At 48.1% G+C, this 26,826-nt stretch overlaps 7 protein-coding genes across 7 annotated transcripts; 3 read left to right on the top strand and 4 right to left on the bottom strand.

Moving 5' to 3' along the window:
• Window positions 1-5,027: 5,027 nt before the first annotated feature.
• Window positions 5,028-6,948, bottom strand: FPRO_04340 (uncharacterized protein; the record flags this gene model as incomplete). Its single annotated transcript, XM_031229840.1, has 2 exons — window positions 5,028-6,555; window positions 6,608-6,948. 2 exons carry the CDS (start codon window positions 6,946-6,948, stop codon window positions 5,028-5,030), a joined length of 1,869 nt encoding a protein of 622 aa, XP_031080036.1.
• Window positions 6,949-8,534: 1,586 nt separating this feature from the next.
• On the top strand, window positions 8,535-10,538 carry FPRO_04341 (uncharacterized protein; the record flags this gene model as incomplete). Its single annotated transcript, XM_031229841.1, has 1 exon — window positions 8,535-10,538. One exon carries the CDS (start codon window positions 8,535-8,537, stop codon window positions 10,536-10,538), a length of 2,004 nt encoding a protein of 667 aa, XP_031080037.1.
• A 785-nt stretch (window positions 10,539-11,323) lies between these two features.
• On the bottom strand, window positions 11,324-12,450 carry FPRO_04342 (putative fatty acid elongase (FEN1); the record flags this gene model as incomplete). The annotated part of the gene is made up of 3 exons (XM_031229842.1): window positions 11,324-11,862; window positions 11,910-11,979; window positions 12,031-12,450. 3 exons carry the CDS (start codon window positions 12,448-12,450, stop codon window positions 11,324-11,326), a joined length of 1,029 nt encoding a protein of 342 aa, XP_031080038.1.
• Window positions 12,451-14,651: 2,201 nt separating this feature from the next.
• Window positions 14,652-15,621, top strand: FPRO_04343 (putative cytochrome-c oxidase chain VI precursor; the record flags this gene model as incomplete). The annotated part of the gene is made up of 4 exons (XM_031229843.1): window positions 14,652-14,809; window positions 15,058-15,103; window positions 15,191-15,308; window positions 15,503-15,621. 4 exons carry the CDS (start codon window positions 14,652-14,654, stop codon window positions 15,619-15,621), a joined length of 441 nt encoding a protein of 146 aa, XP_031080039.1.
• Window positions 15,622-16,134: 513 nt separating this feature from the next.
• On the bottom strand, window positions 16,135-21,088 carry FPRO_04344 (uncharacterized protein; the record flags this gene model as incomplete). The annotated part of the gene is made up of 4 exons (XM_031229844.1): window positions 16,135-16,935; window positions 16,985-17,182; window positions 17,231-20,731; window positions 20,789-21,088. 4 exons carry the CDS (start codon window positions 21,086-21,088, stop codon window positions 16,135-16,137), a joined length of 4,800 nt encoding a protein of 1,599 aa, XP_031080040.1.
• A 1,484-nt stretch (window positions 21,089-22,572) lies between these two features.
• On the top strand, window positions 22,573-24,144 carry FPRO_04345 (uncharacterized protein; the record flags this gene model as incomplete). The annotated part of the gene is made up of 9 exons (XM_031229845.1): window positions 22,573-22,644; window positions 22,709-22,951; window positions 23,013-23,044; window positions 23,100-23,127; window positions 23,189-23,196; window positions 23,248-23,348; window positions 23,401-23,571; window positions 23,619-23,918; window positions 23,975-24,144. The coding sequence occupies 9 exons, from the start codon at window positions 22,573-22,575 to the stop codon at window positions 24,142-24,144; spliced, it is 1,125 nt and encodes a 374-aa protein (XP_031080041.1).
• A 523-nt stretch (window positions 24,145-24,667) lies between these two features.
• On the bottom strand, window positions 24,668-26,716 carry FPRO_04346 (uncharacterized protein; the record flags this gene model as incomplete). Its single annotated transcript, XM_031229846.1, has 4 exons — window positions 24,668-26,260; window positions 26,317-26,484; window positions 26,546-26,613; window positions 26,665-26,716. The coding sequence occupies 4 exons, from the start codon at window positions 26,714-26,716 to the stop codon at window positions 24,668-24,670; spliced, it is 1,881 nt and encodes a 626-aa protein (XP_031080042.1).
• Window positions 26,717-26,826: the final 110 nt, after the last annotated feature.

The raw sequence follows: 26,826 nt of genomic DNA on the forward strand, positions 1-26,826 counted from the left end.
TAGATCCAAAGCGCGAACTTTATGTGTCTGTCGAGACTTTTGGGTGTAAACTATTTAGAGTGCAAAATTAGTCTGTACTGTGAGTACAAGTCGGCGCAGCCGCGAAAAGGATGCAACTATGGATCTCATGATGATAGTCTCCGCTCCCTTGAGGAGCTGACAAGCAACCAGCCAACTCACGTTACTATGTAAAGCTTAAACATGATGGCTGAGCTGTCGTGTTGCTTCACCCTTGAAAGTCCACGTACTGGGTTCTGGCAAACAGTGTCAACAGGCGAGTGATCTACAGCAATCGAAACATCTTTCATCCACGTTCCAGCTTGCCCGGGCCGAAGGCGAGAATGCCTGTGAAACGGGACGGACGTGCCAAATAAATTCCTCCCTCCGCAACACTAATGAAATACCAAGTGTTTCTGTCGCTCCCTTGCCACGGCCCAGCTATTACGGTCTATCGGCAACATGTCTCAAGTTCACCCACACTATAGACTATATCTGTTTCTCGGATAGTTTCACCCTTGCCTCGTGCATTCTTGACTTGGTTTCATGGGGCGGGCCCCACGTCGATAGCATCCCTCACATATTGCTTTCTTTTCCTACCCCACGATTTCGGCACAGAAGCAATGCTCTCTGGAGCAGAAACATTCCACTGTGTAGGTACGGAAGGATGAGGCATTGACTGACACGCATCTTGTCAAGGATCTAAAGGATGTTCGCGTTTCCGAGTATTTTACTGTACCCGTTGGAGGACGGAGACCCGGATGGTGACCGCCGAGAACCGGGGCTGCCTCTATCCGTGAAGTATATGTCAAAATCGATGCAATGTTGTTTTTTTTAACATCGCGTCATTTATTAATAGACATGAGTTGATGTAAGCCTGGATGACTTTTGAATGAGTAAAAAAAGAATTTGTGGCTGTTGAAGGAATCATACATATGAACAAGGGCATTCTTGGGGGCGGAGAATGATTGTTACTGAGACTACTACATAGTATGATGGGTACCAGGGATCGCGTTCTGCACCTGTTTTCTATTATGCTTTCTGATTCCCCAATAATCGTAATTAATTTAGAGGATCTTGACAGGTTCTTCATAATACCAGGAGGAAGGAAACCCTGTATCATTTCCTCCTCTAAGTCAGGCGGAAATCTAAAGACATAAGCGATAAACTGTTAAACAGTACCTTGCATAGCTTATTGTATTTTCTATGATATGATACGAGAGAAAGAGGGCTTCAAGTAACTATCTCAGGAATATCATCACTTTCTGCCAATAATTGTTGCATCCACAGCCAATTCCTGCAAACTGGGTATGTGGTAGGTACATGCCCCGATACCATTGGCCTGAAGGTTATCTTCCCCTCGATCTTTTATCATTTTGCTTTGAAGATACGATGTATCATTGATAATTGATGTACTCCATAATGTTCATACTCGCTAACCCACCTGTGCATGATTTGTATTATCTGGTGTGAGCGACCTGTTATCTGTAGTCTCAATTTAATAAGTTCAGCATAGTATCCTCCTTTTTTAAGTTCTACCTGGCAATGAGAGAGTCCCTTAACTCTTGTTGCAGGCAAGGTTGGAAATGATAGGGCTGAGATCACCCACACTCTTATTCGTGTCATGATAAGCTCGCCGGTATTTGCAGAACTGTGTTGGTGAGGACGCGAAACAATTCGAGACGATCATGTATAGCTGGCTCTTGCCCATCTCAGTAACAGATTTTAATTGCCATCCCTAGTACTTCTCCGATCAACAACTTTCTTGATTAGCATCTATGCGTCCTCTCCCTCAGCCTCCTTGGATGCGCAACTATCGCAGGAAAGTTCCCAGTATCATCGCCAGTATCCGAAATCTCCCTGAAGGAGAGACACCAACTCTTGAGAGCATCCCGCAAATCGATGAATCCTTGAAGGCAACCGAGCCGTTTTCTCCCTTTTCTTCCCTTATTCGCGACATGCAAGAAACTGAGTTCGAGCGTTGGGGGGTTGTCATATTTCACTCAGTTTGTACAGAAAAATCTCAGACTCGGTGGGAGAGCTCCATCGAGTTCTTCAAGGCAACAGTTGAGGATACACTCAATCATTTGGAACTTGGGCACTCCTCGAGCCGCACCTTGAATGGATTATCAAGGAAGATTGCGAAACTCTCAGTAATGCGTCGAAGGAGCAGGTACGCGATCGGTTTTCTCAGTGGGCTTCCAAGCGGTCTATTGAAAGAGATGGTACTGGATCAGAGTATCTATTAGCAGAACTTCTCCCAAGATACCGATATTGTATCTATGTTGACGAGAAATGTCTCGACACCGTGGACCAATACGCCGCCTGGTCGAGGCGGGCGCTGAAGGTCATGAAAGGGTTGTAGTCTGTGTCGTGCTGGATGGGAAATGCGAACCCGGAGGCCGAGGTAGGAATGGATATCTCTCTATCGAGAGATACACCAAGGAACACACAGGTTGGATTTACACCGGCGTAGAAGGCATTCCCGAGCTCTACAACAGGCTTTTTTATGAAGAGCTGGAGGCACAAGACTTCCCAAGACCGCCTGGGGTAATGCTCAGCAGAGACTTTATTTCCATCGATTAGAAGTTACTGAATTCATCGGTGTTATCGCTAAAGATATCATATACAAGCAAATCTCTCCCAACTGGTACGAGCAATACAGATTTTTGTAAGAGTCAGCGAGAGCTAACATGACAGCTTCAGTGGCAACATCAATAATATGCGTGGAAACACATTACCTCTATAGCACACATTTCCTTTTGAGGCCTCCTCGTTGTATCTCAAGAAGCCAACATCCCCTGGGGATACTCTTACTTATAAGTGCTGGGCGAGGCATTAGGACCAGGCCAAGCTGTCAAGCAAGGGGTGAAATTTAGCACTCACACTACGTAAATAAGACAAATACTCAATTATCTCAATATAAGCTTCTAGTTGATCCAGGATAACAAGCTACATACATCGTGGCCCATGGATTCGGAAGGAATTTCGCATGGATGGTGTGTGCTGAATGGCAAGGGTGGGAAGATAATTTGGGACCTCTGTCCTTGGTAACAAAAAGACTCATATAAACATACTCTAATCTAACCTATATTTATTCAAACTTGGATTAGAGACATCTGGCTCTTCGCTTAACGCCAGCGGTCTTTATGCCTCTGGAGAGTGGATAGGGAACTATTTACATCAGATCGAGGTCTAGAAAAGACGCCATCTTAACAAACTCGATAAGAAACTGAATCTTGCCATATCCCAATATTTCCACAAGCTGATGGTATGTCGAGTTTTGTGGGTTAATAATAAACCCACACTCATTCTCACTTGTTCTGTAATTTCTACGACCGTCAAGCTGTGGCATTATCCAAACACGATGAGACATCACTTTGCCTTCTGGCTCACTGCAGCAGCGGTGTATCTGGCCCCAATCGCATTGGGTCAACAGCTGGGTTTCAGATACCCGTATGAGACTATGACTTTAAGTGAAAGCTGCCTGCGCATATTGAACACAAACGTCACAGAATGTTCGCCCCTATTCCGTAAGTTCCAACTCTCACAAATGCAACCACGTGGCTTACTTTCCTTGCATTGATTTGATATTTGAATTACTTGTTGAAGAAGAACTGGTCGAGAGATTTGTCACCAAAATTGTTACAACAGCTTGATGGAGCTTCGACCAAAGAGCTAAACCGCATGCAACACGGATGTCGATGCTGTGGCGTTCCTCTACAAGGACAAAATTTTCCCACGTAAGTAACCCGTCCAACGTAAGGATACAGCACCGCTAACATACTACTTAGCAACATGCAGAGTAGATTTACTGCTCCTTTCATTCAATATATATTGCTACCGAGATAGGTAAGTAACCCGACGTATCCAACGCTTCTCGTCACTAAGGCCAGGCAAAGCTACAGGGAAATCGTGCGATCTTCAAATCGCGGAATGACGAGTTTATCGCGAATCAGACAAACCACTCGATTGTGAAGACTGCTTGTTGGCGCCTTCGAGAATAGAGCTGGAGGCAGGTATAAGCTACAACGGCGTAGAAGCATCCGAGTTTGAGGACATCACGTCAAGTTAGTGCTACAGGGTAGGGGTACACAACACTATCGACTGAGTGGTGGGTCACAATGGCGAAGAGTGCTTCGGTAACACCTACACCTTGATACAGTATCTAGAAAAGACAACTATCTTGACCAATGTTGAGAGAAGTTTTGTATATCTCAGGTAGATAATAGCCAAGTGCCTTCAAATGGTGTGTTGACTTCGACCTGAGAGTCAGTGAATCCCTAGTGCCAGAATGACAGGGATGTTTAAGCACACATCACCATGCACAATAACGTCATAAATCTGCATGCAGTTTATGAAACCTGTGTATTGAAGCACGATTGACGTACCCGGTAACAAATAAATCGACCAAAGCGTCACAAATCTTGCTTCTATCCTTGGATCTTCATAGCATGTGCTGTAAGTGATGCAACCGCAGAAGGGGAGTACTTTGCACAGTATTCCTCAATCCCCAAGTTGACTTCCATGTACAACGGAGAATGATGTAAGTCCCTTTTTAGCAAGGACGTGGCGATATGTTACTTCTGAAAACATTATGAACCCAGATAAAGATATGGTAATTAAGACATTGAACTTTAATTCTGGAATGAATTGCCGTCGATCACTAGATCCCTAGCCTAAAGCTGAAACACACTGGAATGTCAAACACACATTCTCTGTAAAAGTCTATTCTTCTGGATCTACAGAAACATAGATCTTTCAGTCAACCTAGGACTGCCTCAATCTACCAGCGATTACAAGCAACTTCTCCTTTACAACTGCTAGGGTATTTTGCATAACAACCAATCCCAAGAATTAATCAATCTCAGCTTCCCTTCATCCGCCATAACCTCGTGATGCTCCGTCATCCGTCACTTCAATCCTCTGCCAAGAGCCCAGGTGACAAAGGAAACATTAATAGTATAAGCTTACGGAATAGACCTCTAGGGCCCACAGGGATTAACCGTAACCTGTTGAAGGGCATTCCACTACCACAGTTCTCGACTGCGTCGAGGGGTTCCTCCACTGCTCTGAGGTCGCCATGGATCAGAGCTTCCATTGAACGCACCACCGTCGCCCTCTTGGCCAGGCACGGCCAAAAACACGCCAGCTCCATTACCAACCATGACACTACGTCGAGCATCCCCTCGGTCCCACCCAGACCCTGTGACATCGGCCGCCAGCCCGTAGCTGCTAACCGGTCGGCGAGACGGTGCTGCAGCAGATCTGATCATTGGATCAACTGATACAAAGTTCCATTTTCCAAACTCGTCGCTCTTGGTAAAAACTTCGAGTGTGTGCGTGGGAGCTGCCGAAGAGGGATTGCGAGGAGCGAATGGATTATTAGAGCTGAAGCGTTTGCTGGGTGGTTGGATATTTGACATGGGCCTTCTAGGCATAGGAAGATTCGCTGACTTTGGTGATAGGTTGGATGATGGGAAGGCAAACCCTGGAGTGGATTTCGCAGATGAATTAGACCCAGTGCGTACATGCCCTCCAGCGAATGCAGCATTGGGAGGTGGAAGTCCCTGTAACTGGTCAGGGAAGCTTTCATCATGAACGTAGAGTCGCCTTAGTCTAGGGAACCCGCCGCCAAGGATGGAGCTCGCAAGATATGAGTAATAGCCCATCGTTACACTGGAGAAGGCACCCGCTGAACATGAAGAAACTTCAAACCGCAAAGTCTCGAGCGTTCTTGAAGCCAGTGGACGTGAATTGACCGATGTTGGGAATTGTTCAGAAACGTTGGCCTGAATGGCAAACGTCTTGAGAGACGAGGCCATTGTGAAGATTTCTTGCAAGCTGGCAGGGTGGACGCCTGTATTATTAAGCGTCAGGACCGTCAGAGCTTGCTGTGTCTCTTGCCAGGCAAGATACTCGATAAGGCCCTTTAATGTCACTCCCGGTGTATCCTTCAGCACTAATTCCTTCATAGGTGGTAGCGTAGGAAGACCATCTGATGAGGACAGGACCTCATCCGAGAGACCTGGCGTGTTTGATACCTTGAGCGCTTGCAAGTTGGTGAGACTACCAAGAACAGCCCGAAGTGTCATGGCATCAATAGCGAGGTCGTTTAATTCTAGCACCTCAAGATTCGGCCAGACTTGACCCGAGGCGAGCATGGCCAGGCTTCGCTCGGAACCTCCCATATATGTCATCTTTCGGAGATTAGGACATCGAGCTTGGACTTCGAGGCGGAGGGTCGCGTAATGAGGGTCATCGCAAAACATGCCCTCGGGCAGGTCGACATATCGTAGGTTTGGAAGAACCGCGATGGTCTGGGCAAGCTCAACCTGGGAGGATTCGCGCAACATGTATGGAAGCTTCAAATATTGTACAGACTTTCCAATACGTGTAGGATCATCACGGACAGTACGTCGGAGGAGACGGAGACGAGCTTGAGCAGGATCCTCAGGGACACCATTGCGATCGAAGCGGGAGGTCTTTTTACGTTTCTCGGCAAGCCATTCTTCTAAACGGCAGTAGTGGACTGGATCGATACGAACGCTATGGTATCTAGGAAACAGTTAGCTGCTGAACATCATCGAACCACTATGACACGACCTACAAGATCTTGACCGCGCTGGGCCGCCATGCGCGACAAACTTGAACACAATGAGCTAAATCACGAAGGTCGCATAGCATGCACCTGCTGTCACTCGTGCTTGCGCTACCCTCACAAGTATCATAAGTCTCGTCAAGGGCGTGCGGGCAAACAAAAGTAAAGATGCGCTCGAGCACCTTTGATGGCAGATGAGCAAATAGATATGCTGAGTGCCGAGTTGGGGGGTATAACGGTGGGCGTCCAGCACCAGGAGGACGGAACTCTATAGGAACAATAAAGTCTGAGCTCTGGCCGCCACTACCGGCCTTGTCCTTCTTGTTCCGACGTCGGAAGGGGTTTCGCATCTTGGCGTGCGGTTGTCTGGCTGTAGGGACAGATCGCGAGTGGATAGAGACAGGGAAGATTGGAGGGCCTCACAAAAAAGAAAGAGAGAAAAGTGGTGATATAGAAGAGAAAGAATGAAAGGAAGAAGGAGCAACAACACGCAACAGAAATCGAAGAACAATAGAGGCTCAGGCTCTTTTGAGAGGCTGAACTGAATGGAGACCAGGTCAGCGAGAGGCGAGAGGAAGAGGAGAAAGTGACCGAGGGGACTTTATTAAGATCGAACCCCAACTCCAATTGAATTCTGGGGAACTGAATAATTGCAGGGGGGCACCACCAGGGTACCTGCCTTTTCGGATGCGGATGGAAGCACGTGCGTGCCAATGAATGAGACTCTATATCCGGCATTGAAAATGGGAAAGAACAAAGACCAAGCGATAGCTTAAGCTAGGTAGGTACCTAAGCTTGCAACCCAACCAAAAGGGCAAGAATCAAATATTCTTATTATGCATCTTTCTTCAAGGCTGATGTTTCAGGGGATAAACGCTGTATCCAAACGGCCTGCAGCCTTACCCCGCCAGCCCGCATTCCTCTGCACTTTCAGAGGGTGGCGTTTGTCTCTAAGCGCGTGGCCTCTGCGCTTTGATGCTCTAATGCTGTAGCTGATCAGCACCTCCTTGCTCACTGGCAGATCATCGATCAGCAGGGGGCAGAGAGAGGGACAGAAACAGAAACAGAAACGACCCTGAGCACAGAAAAAAGTCTTGGCTGCCAGGAATGGAATAAAGAGACCTCGTCAATATCAAACTTGTCCTGCGTATCACAGGCCGGCAAACATTACATTGCAACGCAGTGGATGGCTTAAACTTTACCCCCTTTTGCTATGATATGCAGTCAGCGGAAAAGGGGTTGGATCTACAAGTGCCACGGGCGTAAGCGCCTCTGTTTCTAGGTGAGAAACTAAATGAGGACAGGATCCTTCAGTCCGAATCAATTGCCTGACTGCGTTGTATTGTGTTGCCTTGCATGTGTCTCTTTTCTCTGTCTGTGATAGCTGTAGGACTTCTCGCATGTGCAGCCAATGGGTTCCTCTTATAGCAAACATGGGCTCACAACCCATGTCTTTAACTGGGCAAACCAACGCATTCCTTCGGCAGTCATGAATTAAATTGGATCGCTGACTGTTCGTGTTGGCCTTTGCTTTGCTTTTGCTCAATTTAGACCCTGGACATGACGTCAATTGGTCGCGTTTCAACTGGTGATGGTGCGTTGAAGAACTGATGATGCTGGCAGGTCTTGGCTAATGATTGACACAACTCTCCTAGACTGAATAGACACGTTCACTGTTAGACTGTTAAAGACCTGGCTTATTCGGAACTTTTCTGCAATTCGTGTTTTGATACAGATCACCAAATTGAGAATGTGTATCTTCTGGCCAGCATCGATATCCTCAAGCACCTTAGGCTCCCTCCACTAGGGGGCTGTGTCGAGGTAGGTAGCCTTGAGCAAGGCATTGAATCAATCAAAGGTTATAATCTCACCCAAAGTCTCGTGGAATTATTCATAATTCGACCATGAGATCGTTTCATTGCCCGTTTTTTAAACCATGAAGCGCTTTTCACAAATCCCCGCCCGCTCTCTCACTCGTCGATTATTCTCACAATCCATAAGCCAAGCATCTTCACGCTTATACAAACCTCTTAACCCTAGGACATCAGAGATTAGACTCCTCAAAATACCACCAGACCCCTCCTTAGAATTCGAACTTGTCACTGTATCTCTCGACGATGAACCCAAGTATGCGGCACTGTCCTATCTCTGGGGCGACCCCGAAAAATATGGCCAGGTCACTATCAAAGGAAACACTGTCAAAATCCCGGACAACTTAGCTTCAGCCTTTCTCTGCGTCTTAAGCGATGACTCTTTCCGATCACAGTCACACGTCAGATACCTTTGGGCTGATGCGATTTGTATCAACCAGAACGATCTTGATGAGAGATCTCAACAAGTTCAACTCATGCGTCGTATCTTCCAACGCGCACATGTCACGTTTGCCTGGGTCGGCCCAAAAGACTATTCTCTTGCTTTTGAAACTATCAAAACAATCACGAATGAGATATATGAGAATACGCCCAGGGGAAATGCTCCATATAAGACAAACTTCGATCTCGCATGGTTGCGGCGCCATCCTATGCTTTGTGTCGACAGAGGATCCGATTTACCAAACAACCACCTGAATGATCCTTGGTCTGCTGTAGCCGACTTCTTGCAACATCAGTATTGGCAACGAGTTTGGATATTCCAAGAAATTGTTCTCGCAAAACAACTCGTCTTCATCAGTCCAGGAGAAGATAGTCTTTCTTGGTCTATGCTCCGGGATACTCCCCAAAGTATAATTTCTGTTGCCAAAGAAAAGAAGCCCGATTTCCTACCAGACACAGCATGGAAACTTCTCAAAAACCCAATGTCCTGGGGAATGCTCTCATGGTTATTCCTTGCGCAAGCACGCACCAAGATCCCGGATCCAGATGGCTTCAAAGGGTGGGCTGTGTCAACTTTTGCAGCCAATTTACAGGCCACCGATGATCGAGATTATATCTATGGTCTTCTAGGAGTTTCTGGGATACCGATTACTCCTGACTATGGCCCCAAGAACACGACCTCACAAGTCTATACCAAATACATTGCTGGCTGGCTGAAAGCTGCACGCACACAACAAACGGCGCATATCCACAGCCCCCTTGCGTTTTTGTCCCTCGCAGGCACTGGGAAACAGGGTAACTCAGATCTACCAAGCTGGGTTCCTAACTACAAAAAGAGGAGGGAAGCTTCATCACCCTGGTGTTATAGTGCCAGCAATTTTCGCTCAGCCGATGAAGTTGGCCTGACTTCATCTCCCGCTCATCGTGCATGCTACCCCTATGTTACCGAAGAAACACAAAGTCTGTTCAGTTGGGGTAAAGATATGGGACATATTACTTTGCCCACTAACTGCCATTACGATTCTGATCCAGAGATCTTGGCATCGTTCATATCTTTCGCGAGCTCTTTCACCACGCGCAATTTGCAGTATGTTACAGGGATTGCGGCTGCCCAGGCTATTATCAGGCTGATATCCATGGACAAAACCAAAAAGGTCTCTCAGGACCTTGTCGACAATGCTATGAATCTGGCCATGCTGATCACCTATTTCAATATGTCCGAGTCCCAAATTGTCACAAAAACCTGGAGCTCAAATTGGGATCATGACCTTCTCAACATGGCCTTTTCTCCATCAGAACTGGCTCCCTTGAAAGTCAGACTTAATGTTCTTGAAGAACTCAGCTCCTGGAGTCTCGAAAGACGAAGAGAAGCTGTGTCAGGAATCATGCCAATGCTCTATAACTACAGATTCTTCGAGACAAATCAGGGATACTTGGGCGCAGTTGATTTTGATGTTCTTGAAGGAGATAGGCTTGGCGTTCTATGGGGATATAAAGAGCCAGTCGTGCTGAGGCCAGATGCCACGGATCGCTACACATTTGTAGGGCCAGCATATGCAGTGGATGTCGACACTGAGAACACAATTCCAAGCTCACGATCTCAAGGACAATGGTTTGAGTTACGATAAGGTCACAAGGGAGAACGGCACTAAAAGGAACGGACTAAACATTATGCTTATTTGTTCTCGAAGTGTTCATGTCTTATGTACTGTGCCTTCGAAGTACGTCCGTGACCTAATGGAAGCCAATAGCTTGCCTCTTGACCTTGCCAGATGGAATGCATGACAAGCTACCAATGACTTGCTAATATTCATATTGAACACCGCTCGCTACCCGCTTCATCCCGTAGCATGTTTAACGAATCACACCTTAGCGTAAGATTCCCCAGGTGGTACAATATTGAAGTGAGTGATCCATCAATTGGCTCATTCATCTCTCAGGCTCAAGAACTGAGACAATTAATAATTCTATCATACATAACTCAGAAATTGATTACAAGGGTTCTAGATAGATCGTCGTAGCCTGGGGCCGCTCAAAGTCGGCCGAGACTTGTGTCCCAATAACCATGCCCGTCCTTTCAAATGCCCCGTGTTCGCCCTGTAAACTCAAAACCGTGAGAAGCATCGTCAACACCCTCCATCATTACCGCTACCCGTATAAAGACTATTATTCATAGCAGATCTCAGCTTCGAAACCAACCGAGCCGCCCATTTTTCAGAAAAGAGCGAATCTCCAAATTGTTTATATACGTAATGAAGTCGCTGAGGTCAATCCAGATCGAACTCCAACGCGAGAATGGCTCGAATGCTCGCGTAGCATTATGCAGTCGTTACCAAATGAGAATATATCAATATAGGCCGATGTACTCATCCGAATACCTTTGTGCCGATTCGACATAGTCTTAGTATGACATTTAGGCCTTGCGGGATCGAACTGAGCCGTTGGTCTTGGAGCCAGTGGCGGTGGCACCGTTGGACTTCTTGACAGGAGTAGTCTGGACCAGATGAGGGTCGGGGAGAGGAGCCTGAGACATGCGTCGAAGGCTCTGTCGGCCTGTAGGAGCCTTGCCTTGCTTCTTGTATGTGGCGAAGTAGAAGGAGATGAACAGAACGAGGTAAGAGCTGATGGTAATGATACCAGAGAAAGCAGCAAACTCCTCGCCAGAGCACTTTCCAGCGTTAGGCATCCAGGGGAAGTAGGTCGAGGTGAAGTAGGTGTAAGAGGCGAAGTAGATGAAGCCGAGATCAATGACAAACTGGATGATCTGGAGACGGGTAACCCACTCCTTCCACCAAACACGGACACCACGAGCGCTCTGAAAGTAGTACCAGTACATAACGACGTGAACGAGGAGGTTCAGGACGATGGGAACCCAAGAGACGGAGGTGGAACCGATGAGCTGAGTGTAGCAAAGGAAGGCGGTGGCACCATGGTGATAGCAGTGGAGGAAGGCTGGTAAATGTTAGCTTGTCAATGTCGCACTGGGAACAAATACATACTCAGAGGCTTCTTCTTGAGGAAAAGGAAGACGGTATCAAGAAGCTCAAGGTACTTGGTGAGGTAGTTGAGCTGTCGCAATTGTTAGCTGGTAGTGCGTGTAAATCTTTGATGGAAACTTACGTAGTACAGGACCACGAGGGGCTGAGTCCAGCCACCCTCGGAATCGCAGATAGCATGGAAGATGCCACCGCGGACAACGGTTGGAAGAAGCTGCTCAACGAAGAGAGCCAAGAGAGTACCGCTGATCAGAGTCAAGTAGAGGTTGTGGATGAGGAAGAGACCCTTAAGCTTGAAGGGCTCACGGTTGCGCATCCATTCGCGACCACCGAAGATGATGGCATAGTAGATAACGATGAAGATCGATGTCGACTTGAGAGTGGACATGGGAGTCTCGAAAGGCACAAACTTGAAGTCATTGGCGGAGTAGCCGACAACAGCAGTGAACGCCTTGTCAAAGATGGGCCACAAGTGAACGCCAAAGGGCCGGTCGATGGTGGGCAGCGGAAGCTGCTCGTAGAAAGTAGCGGGAGACGCAGACATGATGGGCGAATTGTACGTTGAAACCGACACAATTGTTGACCGCGGGACCGTTTATTAAGTAGGGGATTTGGAGTAGTCGAGTTACGTATTCAACGTGGCTTTTTTCTCTCTCGAACCTAAGACGCGACACGTGAAAGACGAATAAGTAAAGACTGACAAGGAATGACAAGAAGAAGAAGGTTCTCCGGAGAGATGAAAAGGTTTAAAGAAGAAGCCAGGTAAACGGCGATTGTGGGAATGCGTAGAATTAAAAAGGAGATAAAAGGGGAGAAGTAGAGTAGAGTTTTAATTGAGGGAGAGCCAGAGGAGGACGGCGCATCAAAAAGGGGAAATTTCAATCCGCACCGCTACCTTCCCTCAATCGCACTTTTACCGGGCAGATTGGATCTCCGGCTGCCGCGGACGCTGTGGCAGTAAAGTGAAAGTGGCACCTGGCACCGCACTTTCCTTCCATCGAGGTGCCACTAGTACATCTTGTAGGGGGCATCTCGAGAATTCGCCCAATTGCCATGCGTATATCTTATTTCACCAACAGGCCCGCCCCGGGTACCAAGAATTGACCAGGCTCGTGCGCTTTTGGCTACCATTTTCTAATTCCTTTCGAAAAACCATGGCTAGGGGAGGAAAGAAAACACAGGACCTCGATCCTAAATGACAAAAATACTTAGGTAATTTAGTATAAATTTATTAAGTTTAGGGTATATTTACTAAGCCTAGGATGACTTTTGCTAAATTTATTTTGACACCGTACAGTGAGGTTCGCTGTTTCTTACCCCCGAGGGCATGGCACGCCCTCACAAGGAGGATGGAAGCACTCGCACTGCACGCACATGCATGCTACATATGCCCGAGATGAGGCTTCACTCCACACTGCAATTACATGTGAATATGCCGGGTTCTCCGGATGCACCAATGAAACGAGGATGTTTAGAGACTACACGTGATTTATGAAATGCCATAACGACACAATATGCTAACGATGTCCCCTGAGGCTTGTGCCCAACCGTTGCTTATTACACTTGTCTGACTCTGCTGTGCCTGTGCCTGTGAGATCGTGTCCCGAGGCTTACTGGATGCCAAGACTGCGGTGATGACCGAATGGTGTAGCCCGGTTGAAACTCATTGGCCATGTCAAACTCCGGGATAAAAGCCCGTTAGACAATGGGCATTATTAATATCCGTACATCGTATCACGACGACATAATGCCAGGTTGTCAGATGCCATTTGCAAGCTTGATTCGCTCATGGTGAGGCCGGAAAATAATAACAGCTACTCGAAAGCACAAGGCTGGAGGGATTGCGCAACTTGATCTTCACAATGGTCACTTCGGTACCCGACGTAAAATAGTTAGGTTGCTGCGAATCCTTGGTCATTGTAATTTCGAACAAAGGTTATATACAAATATCGGAGATTCCCCCATGTCTGGATCGATCAATACTTCAACGAATCTCAGCACGGCTCATCTGAGCTAAAGTAAAAGCCTATGAGATTCTTGATCAAGGTTTCGCTTAACTGATAGTGATTGCTCAATTCACTTCATCTTCATCTCAAACTCAGAAGTTCGTGTCACTTGTGGCTATGGGTGTGGCGGTGCTGGTGTCTCAAGATGTGGCTACATTGCAGCTGTCAATCAAATGGTGGGTGCCGTAATAATTTCAATGCCAGTCCGACTATTGGCGGTCTTCACGTTCCAATTCCCTGTCACAGAAGACAGCCTTGCCGATAGAGCGCAGGACGTTGTAGTTGACTGAATTGAGCCGAGTTTGAGTTATTTCGGAAGAGTTTTGCTCCAGAATACCAAGCTCTATAGTCCCAGCACGTTTGGCATGAAGCTATCGTCAGTCTCTACTTTATTCAGCTACCATGATCAATTGAACTCCCTTGCGAGGTCCCTGTGGCAATGACGAATGGAAGCTAACTGGAAGTAAGCTCGTTAAAGTACAGTGCATACACTGTCGCTTCCATCGAAAGTCTCACACTACTGTGAACCTGCAGCACAATTCGCACTATAACCCACAACTACGCAATCTGGTCTAGCCTCGCCTTAGTCATCAATCCTCAGCCCATCCTCTCGCCCAAACAACTCTGCAGTCATCACCCGAGCCGGAAAAAGCCAGCCCACTACCTCTACCAATACACGACTTGTCTTCCGACAACAGACATCTCCAGTCTCTGACAATAGACGCCTCTCCTCTCCAACATGTCCGCCTTCATTCGTGTCGCCCGTAGCGTTCGCGCTGCTCCCATTCGACCTGCTGTCCAACCCCTGGTTGCCCGCTCGGCCGTTGCCCACTTCACCACCTCGATTCCCCGACGAAGCGAGCACGCCGAGGAGACCTTTGAGGAGTTCTCTGCCAGGTAGGATCACTCCTAATACCCAATGGCCTGCCGGCTGCTCGGAACATCGGTTTTCTGTGCTGTGGAAAGGTGTCGCAAATCGACTGGGAGGATTGGGGCCTTTTGCGTGGTTGTCTTGCGGTTGTGGGAAAAAGATGCCGCAAAGCCCGCCTAGAGCTCTGTCCCCACGCGATTTCGCCCGAATACTCTCCAATGCAGCCGCACAGGTTTCTTGCGGAACTCAATTGCTAAACTACCACTCTCTGCAGGTTCGAGAAGGAGTTTGATGGTGTTCAAGACGTTTTCGAGCTTCAGGTATGTTTGCCCCACGGGGTAGAGCTCGCTGCTCTCCGGCTGGCTCCCGAAAATGTCGTATGACTTTGGCTTATCACCAAACCACAGCGCAACCTCAACAACGCCTTCGCTTACGATCTCGTCCCTGCCCCCTCGGTGATTGCAGCCGCCCTTAAAGCCGCACGAAGGGTCAACGACTTCGGCACTGCCGTTCGCATCTTCGAAGGTACGAAATCTTGTCAATCAATTTCACCTTTTTGTCGTCCACTCGACCGATGGATCGGCGGCGTCTAAGCTACCCTGCTTGAGTTATGTCAGCGCAAAGACCCCAACTCGATACGGACCGTGCTTGCTGAAAACCATCGACGACTCACAAGGGAATCCCCTAGTCTAGCCACATTGCTAACTGTTGTTCTTTAGGTATCAAGACCAAGGTTGAGAACAAGGGCCAGTACGAGCAGTACCTTGAGGAACTCAAGCCCCTTCGGGAAGAGCTTGGTGTGTTGCTCAAGGAGGAGCTGTACCCTGAGGAAAAGTAGATTGTCCCTTGGTCTCAATATTGTGAGCCCTGTGTATACTGGATGTTGGCCGAAACGGAAGAGAATTTCAGACCCAAGAGGTAGACGGGGGAGTTTGGTTGTGGCAGCCCCAAATCGATTGTGTTATAGCCTTAAGTGCGATTCGGCGACGCTTGCTCTTTGCTAATCTCCTCCAATGTTGGGAGTTTTTTTGTATACCTGAAGTTCGTTGTTCATCCATTTGAGTGACTTATCTTTCCACCTTGACTGAAGCTACGCTACTGGTGGTTTTACGTCAAAGAAGGCTTGATGTACAAATCTCTGCTATAACAAAATTTCGCATGTCAGTACAGTCTTCGGCATTCACAAGAAGCGCAGGTCAAACTTCTATGCATCTCAAATAGATGCTCATTGTATACTGGGATAGAGGCTCTGCATTCCCAACTGCCAGTCCTATACGCCAAATTCCATAATAGCCTTAACATATAAAGGATTGGTATCATCATACTCTCACACATTTGCCTTCTGTAGCTCTTATTGTAAGTGATTCCATCTTCCATTTCCTGCCTGTTGTCCCACGAATGGTTGACCAGAGCCGATAGGGCTCGTCCCTCGACTAGCAGAGAATGCTGCCCGGGGTCGTGGGCTCATTCCACTTGGGACACGAGGGCTGCGAGGCATGCTACCTCCCCGAGTGTTTCGGCCATTTGAAACACTTGCCAGCCTCTGGTTGGCATTATATAGCTCAGCGTCTCGTTGCTGGAGCTGTGCTTGGAGGCCGGCAATTTGTCCCAAGAGTTCTTGGCGTTCCATAGCAACATTCTGTGCGTGAATGGCACGCAAGTTCTCTGATGCCTTTTGCTCCAACTCTTCGTTTTGGATCTTCAATGCTTTGTTCTCATTTGCCAATCTCAAAGCTTGAGCATCGACATCCTGGTACCGACTCTTCATGAAATCCACGTCGTTCAAGGCGCTCGTTCGCCTACTTTCCGAGAGCTGCAGTTGCCCTTTGACCTCGCTCAATGCTTCTTCCCTCTTGGCTGTCTCGGGATTTTGGTTGAGACGCGCAATGACTGATTCGAGTTCGTCAATTCGCTGTTGTTGCTTCTCTTTCTCCTTTTGAGCAACCTTTGCGGCAGCTGCCGCAACACCCTCGGTTCGGAGCCTTTCCCTTTCAGCCACGGTTCGATCTTGAAGAGCAGCACGATTAGAAGACTCAATCTTACTCAAGGTCTTCCGGTGGTCCTTCAATTCTTTGTCGAGTCTGCTGATGTGGCTTTTGAGTTCTACTTCGACTTCGCCTGCCTGCGCAGTTTGTCGCTTGTATTCGTCGATCTAGAACAAATTTAGATACTGCCACATCTCTCGTTTCCATGGTGCTTACCTGCTCCTGGATTGTCTCCAGAGTTCCCAAAGGCACTGAAATCATTGCTTTTCTGTCCCTGCTTTCGCTTCGAGGGGTAGCACTTTCGAGCATCTGGCGGACTGCAATGGGCATAGGAGGATTGTTGGTGTCAGTCGGCGGATCGCGAAGTGGAAGAGTGCGCATTCGTTTAGCATCACCATCGCCTTCATCATTAATCTGAGGGTGATCAGCAATGTGAGCTTCAAGATACAAGTCGATACTTACATGCTTCCGCTTCAAGTCATTTCCATATAAGGCGTCCCCTGTGAAAGGTAGCTGGGTCTGTGTCCCCGGATTCTCGAAGATATCAAGAACGTCATCTGGGATACCTTGAGGCTCCCAATTCAATGTGTCGGTATTTCCATTGAAATAATTTGCAAAAATCTCTGCGACTTCGTGGGGTTCACAGTAACCTCGTTCTGGTTCTTCGAGATACCGGCTTGCACTTACAGTAGATGCGAGAATTGCGTTCTGGGTCTCGAGTAACGTTGCGCCCTGCAAAGTATTATATACATGCTCAATCGAATACGTTGTCACGAGCCGTAGTACTAGCGGCGGCTTCCGAGCAGGATTGTCGCATAACTGCCTGGCGATCAACGAACTTGGATAACGATAGTCATAGCCGATAATGACGTCGAAGCTAAATGGGTCGAAGTCTTCGCTGGTCAAAGCAATACTGATTCTTGCAAACGAAGCAAATTTGGTATGCCGGTTAATGCTTTCTGCCGAGCATTCAACCTTTGCTGCTTCAGCAAGTTTAAAGAGTAGTCGCACCAGTTCCTTGGTCCCAACCACAATCAAAATTTCCTTTTCCTTCCTGTCTAGTGCATCCATCAGTTCAAATAAGAAACTGAATTTGGGATTGGCATCACAACAGTATCTGGCGAGCTCAGAGCTGGGTAGCGTCTCAAGAACACTACCAATGACATCCTGGGGGTAGTCGCAAATCTCGAAGAGCCTTTCGAAAAGATTCTTGATCTTTTTACTGAGCTCTTCACTGGGCTCTTCTTGAGTCTCGCCAGTGAAGCAGCGGCTAAAGGCTTGAATTTCGTCTTTGTGGTCCTCTATTACCTCTCCATAGTAAGAACGCCTGCTCGCCTGCATTGGAAGAGTGACTTTCGTTTGCACGTAAAAGTCGTTCTGCTCTGAAGATTCTGACAGAACATCAGAAACTTGGTCGACGGGAACTTGAGCCATAGTAATAGAGTGCCCTGAACTTTCAGCCTCAGTGGGCACTGAACCATGGTTGGGAAAGTTCAAGGTATGAGTTGACGCAACTGGCTCATTTACTATACTGATGACGGTGGGGGAAATCGTTGCAGGGAGCAGGTTATCTTCCTCATCTTGGCTAATGATAGAATGGGTGAGGGATATGTCTGATTCAGCAAATCTCCTACTGAGCTCTTCTCGCATCCTGGCAACTGCAGAGGTGGAAGGGTCCGCCATAATGGCTGCCGGCGCTATTGAAGACACGGGGGTGTCGGAGTTGGTTCCTATAGCTTGTGCTTTCCAGGGATCCATAGAGTAAACTGGCTGAGACTGAAGTACAGCAGCCTGGCTACTTGCGCTGGCAACAGGAATTGGTTCTTCATCGGCGATTGCTTCATAAGGTGTCCCATCCAGGTTCTCTTCGAGAGAATCGCCAACATGTGTCAACGCCGAGTCCCTGTCGAAATTGATATAGCTTTTTAGCTCATCGACAGCTGAATCCCGTGTTTGTGAACCCGGGCGCTCCATTTTTTGTTTTGAAGTCAATTGAGACTTTTCAAGCCCTTCAGAGTCTCGAATCATCTGTGTAGTGGTTGTGGGAGAAGGTGGTCTCTGGCTGGAGCCTATTCTTTGATCGGAAACAATATTTTTCTCGGGTTCGGGTTTAGAAAGCTGCGACGCCTCAAAACCTTTCTCCTGACTCGCTTGAGTTTTGATTGTGGCTCTTGGGCGAGCAGTCTTGTTGAGAGTCCCAGCTGCGGAAGAGAGAGAGCTCGATATGTCTAAAGAGCCGTACGACCCTTGGGGTTGAGAATAGTATGTTTGGGGCTTCTGTGTCCTTTGTGAACCCGGAGAACTTCGTGGAGATGCAGCTGTCTCCCCTACGACGTGCCGGATGCTTTGGTCACTGGGCAAAGAACTATCAAGATGGATCCCTCCCTCGGATGTTGCAGGGTGAGAGTGGCCTGGTTGACGAGATGGTATGATTTCTGAGCCAGTCGCAGCCGAATCCAGAACAATTTGGGTTGGTGAAGCAAGAGGGGTAACCTCGGCCTTTGATACAAGCGTTGAAGTCCTGCCCGTGATGATGTTCAGGTCGGTGGATAGACTCGAGTCGCCCTGTGAATCTGGAACGATGATATCAATCCACTTGCTTGAGGAGGATAGTGCCTGTGACTGGGAGAGATCTTCTACGCCACTCACGCTATTTGGTTTATCAGGGCGCTGGGGGTTAACGTCGCCCTTTTCGGATTGCAGTCCACGTCTTTCGTTTCGATCACTTTGGGGGTGGTGATGAGTTGGCGCACTCCGCTCCACACCCGGTTCCCGACTACCTAGAGTCTCTTCCTCGAATGGAAGGCGGCTCGAAGAATCAAGGACGTGATCTTGGACCACTCGCTGCCCGTCCCCAGAACCTTGGTTAACCGAGACGCTATCTTGGCCGTATGGGTCCTGATTCACAGGCAAGTCTCGGCTGTTCGAGGAATGGCTAGCTTGAGAGTTGGCAGTTTCAAAACTCTCGTTTTCCGGCGATAAGGTATCTCGAATACCCCCGGTCGAGCCGAGATTATCTCCGTCGAATATCTGATTGTTGGTATCGGCACGGTTCTCAGTATTTTCACCTTCTAAATCGTGGGTCTCTTCGAGATTATGAATGTCCTCAGTCTGGTCGTCCTGGTAAACCGCACCAGTGAACCCTCCAAAATCAGTGGGTGATAGGTTGTCTTCAGGATTTTCGGAATCAGGATACTCCGTCTTCAGATCCACAGGAGCGTTGGCAGACTGAAAAGCCTCCCTCTCTGGTGACCTGACGATGGATTCGCGATTGTGTACCTCTTTCTGGCATACAACCTCTCGAACTTGGCGGTTGCTTCCAGGATTGTCTTCGACCAAAGATGATGATGGATTTTCGGATATTTCAGGACTTCTTGGAACAAAGTCAGGTCTAGCAGCAGGTTGGCTCTCGCGATCTTGATAATCCCAATTTCCGGATAAATCTTGGGAATCTGGGATGGTGTCTTGACTTAGTTGTGATGCAAATGTGACTCGCTGATCATCATCCTCAAGATCCGTAATCCTTTGAGAGCTGTTTTGAGTAGTGACACTTTGATACTCAGCCGGGTCGAAGTTGTCAGGCTTACTCAACAGAACAACAACTCCTTGAGTAGGTGCCCTCGAGAGTTCGAAGGAGCTCACAGATTCGGCGTCAACAGATGAAGCAGAGATGAATGAAGGTACAGGCTCTTCGGACTTGATCCTGAAACTGCGGTTTGGCTGTACGTCTTGCTCGTGAGAATCGAATCGAGATATGTTAGGAGTCGATGCATCAAGTTTTGGCTGTTGTTGTTTGTTGCAATCCACAGGCGTCTCGGATTTACCCTGACGAGGTGTGAGATCTCGAAGCCCTCGTCGATTTCTTGTCTCACGACGTTGAGCTTCACGCTCTGTGCTTTCAAGTTCTCTCTTCTCTTTCTCTTTCTCCCAATCCTCTAGTGCTTCAGCATTGAGGTCCTCGTACTAAGGCATATGTTAGCGTATGTGATCTCGTCTTATTAACTTGACAGGGCGTCAAACCGGAATCCACTCGTTCTCATAAGTCTCACCGTCAGAGTCAGTTTCCCACTCTACAAAACACCGGTGATTAATCTCACCACTTTTGGGGTCTGCTAAGTACTCTTCATCAATGACCCGGCGAATGTTCCACCACTCTTTCTTCTTGCCCAACTTCCTGCGCTTTCTGGCAGGCGACGGTTGGACAAGCTCAGGTTCACTGTTTTGGGCTTGTCCTTTTCTTTTTCTTTTAGATTTGCGCACTGATGAGGTTCTGGGTGTGTTGGTTGTGGGCTGATTCTCTTCTTTGCGCGTTCTCACCATGGGTACGCTGGTATAACGTACGTGGGATGATAGCTATGGAGCCGAACCCGAAAAGCCACAGGAGTGCAGCACACGGGCGTGGCAAATAGATGCAGCACAATAACGAAGCCGCGATAAGATCTATCCAGCGACGATTCCCTGCGGCGACCAGCTTCAGCGGTCAACGCTTGAAATAAGTCGAGGGTTGCGCGCCGCGATATGAGCGAGGCTGCTAAACAGAAGCAGCTTGGGGAGTGCTTTGGGGAACGTCGTCGATCAATTCCCGCTAGAATGCACGTGATGGTCAGGCCAAGGATAGTGTGCTTTCAGGGTGAGAGATCAGGGTCCTAAGGCGAGCTAGTGGATCTTGGGGGCGTGAGGCGCAAGAACAGTGAAAGAAGGCACAGGGGACACAGGTGAAAGACAGGGCGCTTCAGTGGATGGGTGTAGTTACACGAGGTGCAGGTGTTGAGTTGAGGCAAGAAATAGAAACCGAAGAGATTTCAGAGTTCAGAGTTAACTAAAATCAAGTTGTGGCAGAGAAAATGGAGTAAGATAGGTAGATGAATGTGTAAAGTGAGAGTGGCAGGTGCCTTCCTTCTTGCAATTTTTGGTCGTGAAGCTTCTTCAAGGCTTAGAATCCCTTCGGCCGATTCAGTCAAGGTACCTCTAGTACGTAGCCCAAACAATAGGCGCATCTTCTACACCCTGCACAGACAGGCAGGCAAATATCATTCAATTTTGATGAGCGTCGTGTAACGCACACTCCAAAGTGATTCCTCACTTGTGATTCTCCTGTCCTACTAGGGCAGCAAACGAGACAATATTAGACTGGGCATGAGGCGCCACAACTCAAGCATGAAGCCATCAAACTCAACGAGACGTCCGAGACACGGTCCGAACGATTGTGCAGCTTTTCTACGTCAATTACAAGATACAATGAGCTCGGTTTTTGGTATTCCTCACATTTGCTCTACATTAGTTGACCCCAAACAACGCAGCTTTCCTCGGTGTCATGTCGTTGGGACTGAACATAAGCAAGCAGGCATCTATCTTAGGCCTTCAACCGAGGCATCCAAAGATTGTGTGATCTAGGATTCTAGTATACTGGATAACTCTCTTGTTTGCAGCCTTGATGCTTCGAAGCAAATTGAAGTTGGTAAGTTAGGTACGGAGTAGTAGGTTGTTATTTATGATGCACTTGTATTAGTGGTCGAGTTGCGGCTCCTGAACCTGGGGCTTGTGTAAGCGCTAAAGCAAGGCACAGCAAGGTCGCTGCAAGCCTCCACTAAAACCCCCAATCCCCATGAACTTGATCGGGACACCTGAGCAGTAGCGTCACACCTTGTCCAGACTTCCATCAACATACATAGGACAAAAGTGCTACAGTAAAGACTGCTTTTCACGCGAATTCTGGCCCTCGTCTTATCTAGAGACGCTACACGCACTATTCAGACGTATACTATTGTCGTCGAATGAGACAGGTGTCTTCTCTGTTGAGAATCATGTCGGCGCGGTTTTCAGTTCAACCCATAGGCCGCTTTGCTGGTGCAAGTCAGCCTGTCAAAAGACCAAAGGTGCAATCCAATACAGCGAGCCATTCCGTAGCTATCTATCTGGCTTATACTAAACCTTTCACAGGAGTTTGCCTGCTTCTCATACGACGACAACCATGAGTTTCACCTAGACGACTCATCTCTCAAGTACTATTACACACCACAGCTTGGGGCTGACCTTTCCAAAGGATTTGATACATTTCAGAAGTTGGACGATACCGGAGATGATCACCTTGACAGCCTCCTCAAGACTATCGCTGCACACGAGCAAGAAACAGGCAAGAAGATTGATGCCAACGTTGTCACATGGAGAGGCATGATGACAAAGGTTCGACTTTTTTTGCCCATGGATGATCTGACCTCAGTAGGTAGCTAATCTACAAGCATAGATTATGGCAGCACCTTTCGACCAGATGGATGGGTAGGTCTTCACCGGCGGTCTGCTCTCTTTCCCCCGTTGACTTATCGACGAATAGCTTTGAGATGAATGCCACTTTGTATCAAGTAGGTCAAAGATGATATACGCGTCCTTAGGAGCAAAATCACTGACAAGTTGTTTACGCAGGATTGCATGTAAGTCCAAGGAATCCCAGAGATGTTGATGTTGGAAATTGATTTGAAAAGCTTCATCGAAGAGAACAACGCCTACAAGATCGCTTCCAGATCAAATGAGGGAAACAACAAACGAAGAAGAGGGCCGCCATTAGAAGTAATGCAGTTTTGGGGTGTGTTTCTCTATTTCAGATGTACGTTACGGTTGCTCACATCGTAATCTAGGATACAAGTTTGAAACGTTGTCGACTCTGCCAGCACCGTGGGCAGAAATGTCCCGCGACTTCATCGAAAATCGAGAGAACGAAGTCGTCAATAATAAAGCTCAATATTGTTCTGTCGTCCGCACGGGTATCGGTAAATCTGTTCTATGTCTTGGTGGCGAAGTTGATGCCAGTGAGTAAGTCCTTCAGTTCTCCTTTTCTCAACTTACATTTCCACAGTCTGGGATTCCAAGCCTGAAGAAAAGGGCAGCCCCATCAACTGGGTTGAACTCAAGACATCAGCCGAGATTCGCAATCCGGGCGGCATGGAGAACTTCAAACGCAAACTCATGAAGTACTGGATACAGTCATTTCTTCTCGGTGTGCCGCGCATTGTTGTCGGTTTTCGCACACAGGATGGTATTCTGGTCGAGGCAAGGGAGATGGAAACGCATCGTATTCCCGACATGGTCAATGCCGATCCGAATCCCAAATGGAACGCCGATATGTGTGTCAACTTTGCCGCCACTTTCTTAGAGTGTAAGTACTATTAACAGGTATGAATGGGGCCCATTGCTAATCTGCTCCATCAAAAGGGCTAACAGAGAACATAAACGATGAGGGCGTTTGGAGAATAAGACGCGAGCCTCAGTCACCAACGATCGAGCTATTCAAGGTGGAGGAGACAGGTCACGGCGATATCTTGTCTGATGAGTTCAAGAATTGGAGAATCAAGTTGGCTCTTGGGCCTAGCGATGCTTCCTGATAAATCTTGAGCTGGCTTGCGCATGATACAGTCGTTAAGGAAAGATCGTCATTGTCACTTAGATTATTGGATACAGATGCACTATAATCAGATTCTTACTGTGCTCAATTAACAAGTCTAGGCTGTGCCTGCATCTAGTTGTCTACCTGCCAATATCGAAACAGCTGCAATGCAATGAAAGATTAAAACAAGAGTTGCCTCCCTACCATCCATGTTCTTAAATGCAATCCTTACAACGCCTCACGCACCTCGCAGAAAAACAGGAAAACCAAACTAATAGACCAGGTCAATGAGATCATCCGCGACATATCGTTATATCGTGAGCGTCATGCTTGACCGGGGTCGTCAAATGCTGATGAAAAAACCGCTGCCAATAAGTTCCTCAAAGACTCGCTTTTATCTTCCATCTAGAAGGCAGACAATGCAAAATGAGTAGCAAAAGAAACTGCATACGAATCGTACAGCATATAAGGCGCAGTGCCGCCATGTTCTATCGTTCATCTCTGCCAATCACGCATGAGAATCAGACAGCGGGCCAACGGATTCGAAGACCGTCTACCCAACGTGAGTAGAGCACGTCGGATAACTGCTTGCAATGCTCCATGCCGGACCGGGCCTCCTGACCAGGATATTTGCTCTCGGTAGCCAACTTCTCAGGGTCAAAGTTCTTCTCATACATGGTAGGAGTATCAGCATGACGGCGTCGATGACTGCGCAAATGAGGATTGTTTGAGGCCATGACGAGCTTGGTTGGACTCGACGCAGGGGTGGTGTTCTTGACAATCACAGTACCTTGCGGGGTGCCGTCCCCAGGAGTCTTCTGAGCAGGCTGTCGAAGGATCGTTGCGCTAAGCTTGTTGTCTTGAGAGATTGATGATACCATGCTCGTCATAAGGTGATAGGCCCCCTCAGGATCGACTGCGTCCAAGGCTGCGAAAGCATCAGATAACTTGGCCAGCGCTTCTCGCTTCTGCATCGCAGAGGTTTGAGCATGTAGCTCGGCCAGAGAAGGCTCCACAGCTTTGTTGTACAAGCGTCTCCCCAGTACAGCCTCCTTGCCATACGGTTCAACAGGGGATGTGGTAGGACGAGGCAGGTTCTCGTCACGGAAGACATCGTCGGGGGAGACTGGTCGGTTCCCTTGACTCCCGTTTGAACCATCTGAAGGGACTCTTCTGAAAAGACGCATAGTCGATCCTGAATTGCCAAACGACATATCTGGTTGGAGAGGTCTCTTAGGAGCGATAGAACCCCGGGGAGAACCAGGCCGCGTTGATGTTTCTTGAGCTACAGACGGTGCTCGTCGGACCGTTGACTTTCTGACAGTACCCGGGGCGGGAGAAGTTCCTCCAAGAGGGCCATCCTTGACATCCAGCTTCTTCATCGCCTCTTCGGCGTTCCAGATGGATGAGGGTTTCCGGTGCTGCTTGATGGTTGGCCTCTTGGGAGGCGGTGCGACAGACTTTACTGTGTCAAAGACCCATTCCTGCTGCTCATCCTTAGGGGTCATGCTTTGAAGGGTCTCTTGATAGTAAATAGGATGCTTCTGTCTGTTCTGGTTGGCGTCCCACATCTGTCGACGAGCAATAAGTTCCTGTAGAGCCTCCACCTTGCCCGCGTTACGGATGAAACGGTGCCGTAGTAGGTCTTTTGCAGATGGTCGACGGTCATAGTCCTTGGTGAGGCACTGGGCAATGAAGTCCTTGAAATCTTTGCTAAAGTTGCCCTCAAGACGAGGAGCCGGATTTTTCGGGATGTGAAAGAGGACCTTCATGGGGTGGATGTGACACAGTGGGGGTTCGCCGTTGGCCAGCTCCATAGCTGTGATACCCAGAGACCAGATATCGGCCTTGAAGCTGTAGCCGTCTTGCTGAATCACCTCTGGGGCCATCCAGAAAGGTGTTCCGACAAAAGTGTTTCGTTGCGATTTGATGTTGGTCAATTGGGCCGCAACTCCAAAATCGGCGAGCTTGACTTTGCCGGTCTCGGATAAGAGTACATTGGCGGCCTTGATATCTCTGTGAATCTTGCCCTCATTGTGAAGGTATTGGATGCCGAGCAGCAGTTCGCGACAAACAATAGCAATGTGCGTTTCGCTGAAGTTGGCGGGTTTCAGCTATTCCCGGTTAGCAGTTGAGACTTCGTGTCGGAGTATTTTATGGAGAGACATACCAGGTCCAAACAGGATCCGCCGCCAAGATATTCCATGACAATCCATAACTTATGGCCTCGCAAAAAAGAGCCTTTGTATTGAGTAACGTACGAGCTGGCGCAAGTGCTCAGAACAGCGATTTCGGCCTGGATATCTTGGATATCATCATCGTTGGATTCAAGGTCGATCTGTTGACGTTGTGTGTTAACTCGTGTACCAGGCAACCGAAAGGATCAGACTCGGACTTACATGTTTGATAGCGACAGTTTCGCCAGTTGCTTTCTCAATGCCTTTGTATACGACGCCAAAACTGCCACCTAGGATACCATCAGCTAATGCGGAGAGATACTGCCAATATTGATACTTACGGCCAAGTTCCTCGAGGACCTGGTAATGCTCAGCAACGCCTTCGTCAGCCATTGTGAGTTGACGTCATGCACTGTCTCGACGTTACTTAGATTCACGCTGCTCGGGCAGAAGAGACAACGGAATAAACAAAGCTAATGCTGAGATCTGTGATTAACGCAATG

The sequence above is a fragment of the Fusarium proliferatum genome (genome assembly GCF_900067095.1).
Source record: "Fusarium proliferatum ET1 genome assembly, contig: FPRO_scaffold004, whole genome shotgun sequence".
NCBI lineage: Eukaryota > Fungi > Ascomycota > Sordariomycetes > Hypocreales > Nectriaceae > Fusarium > Fusarium proliferatum.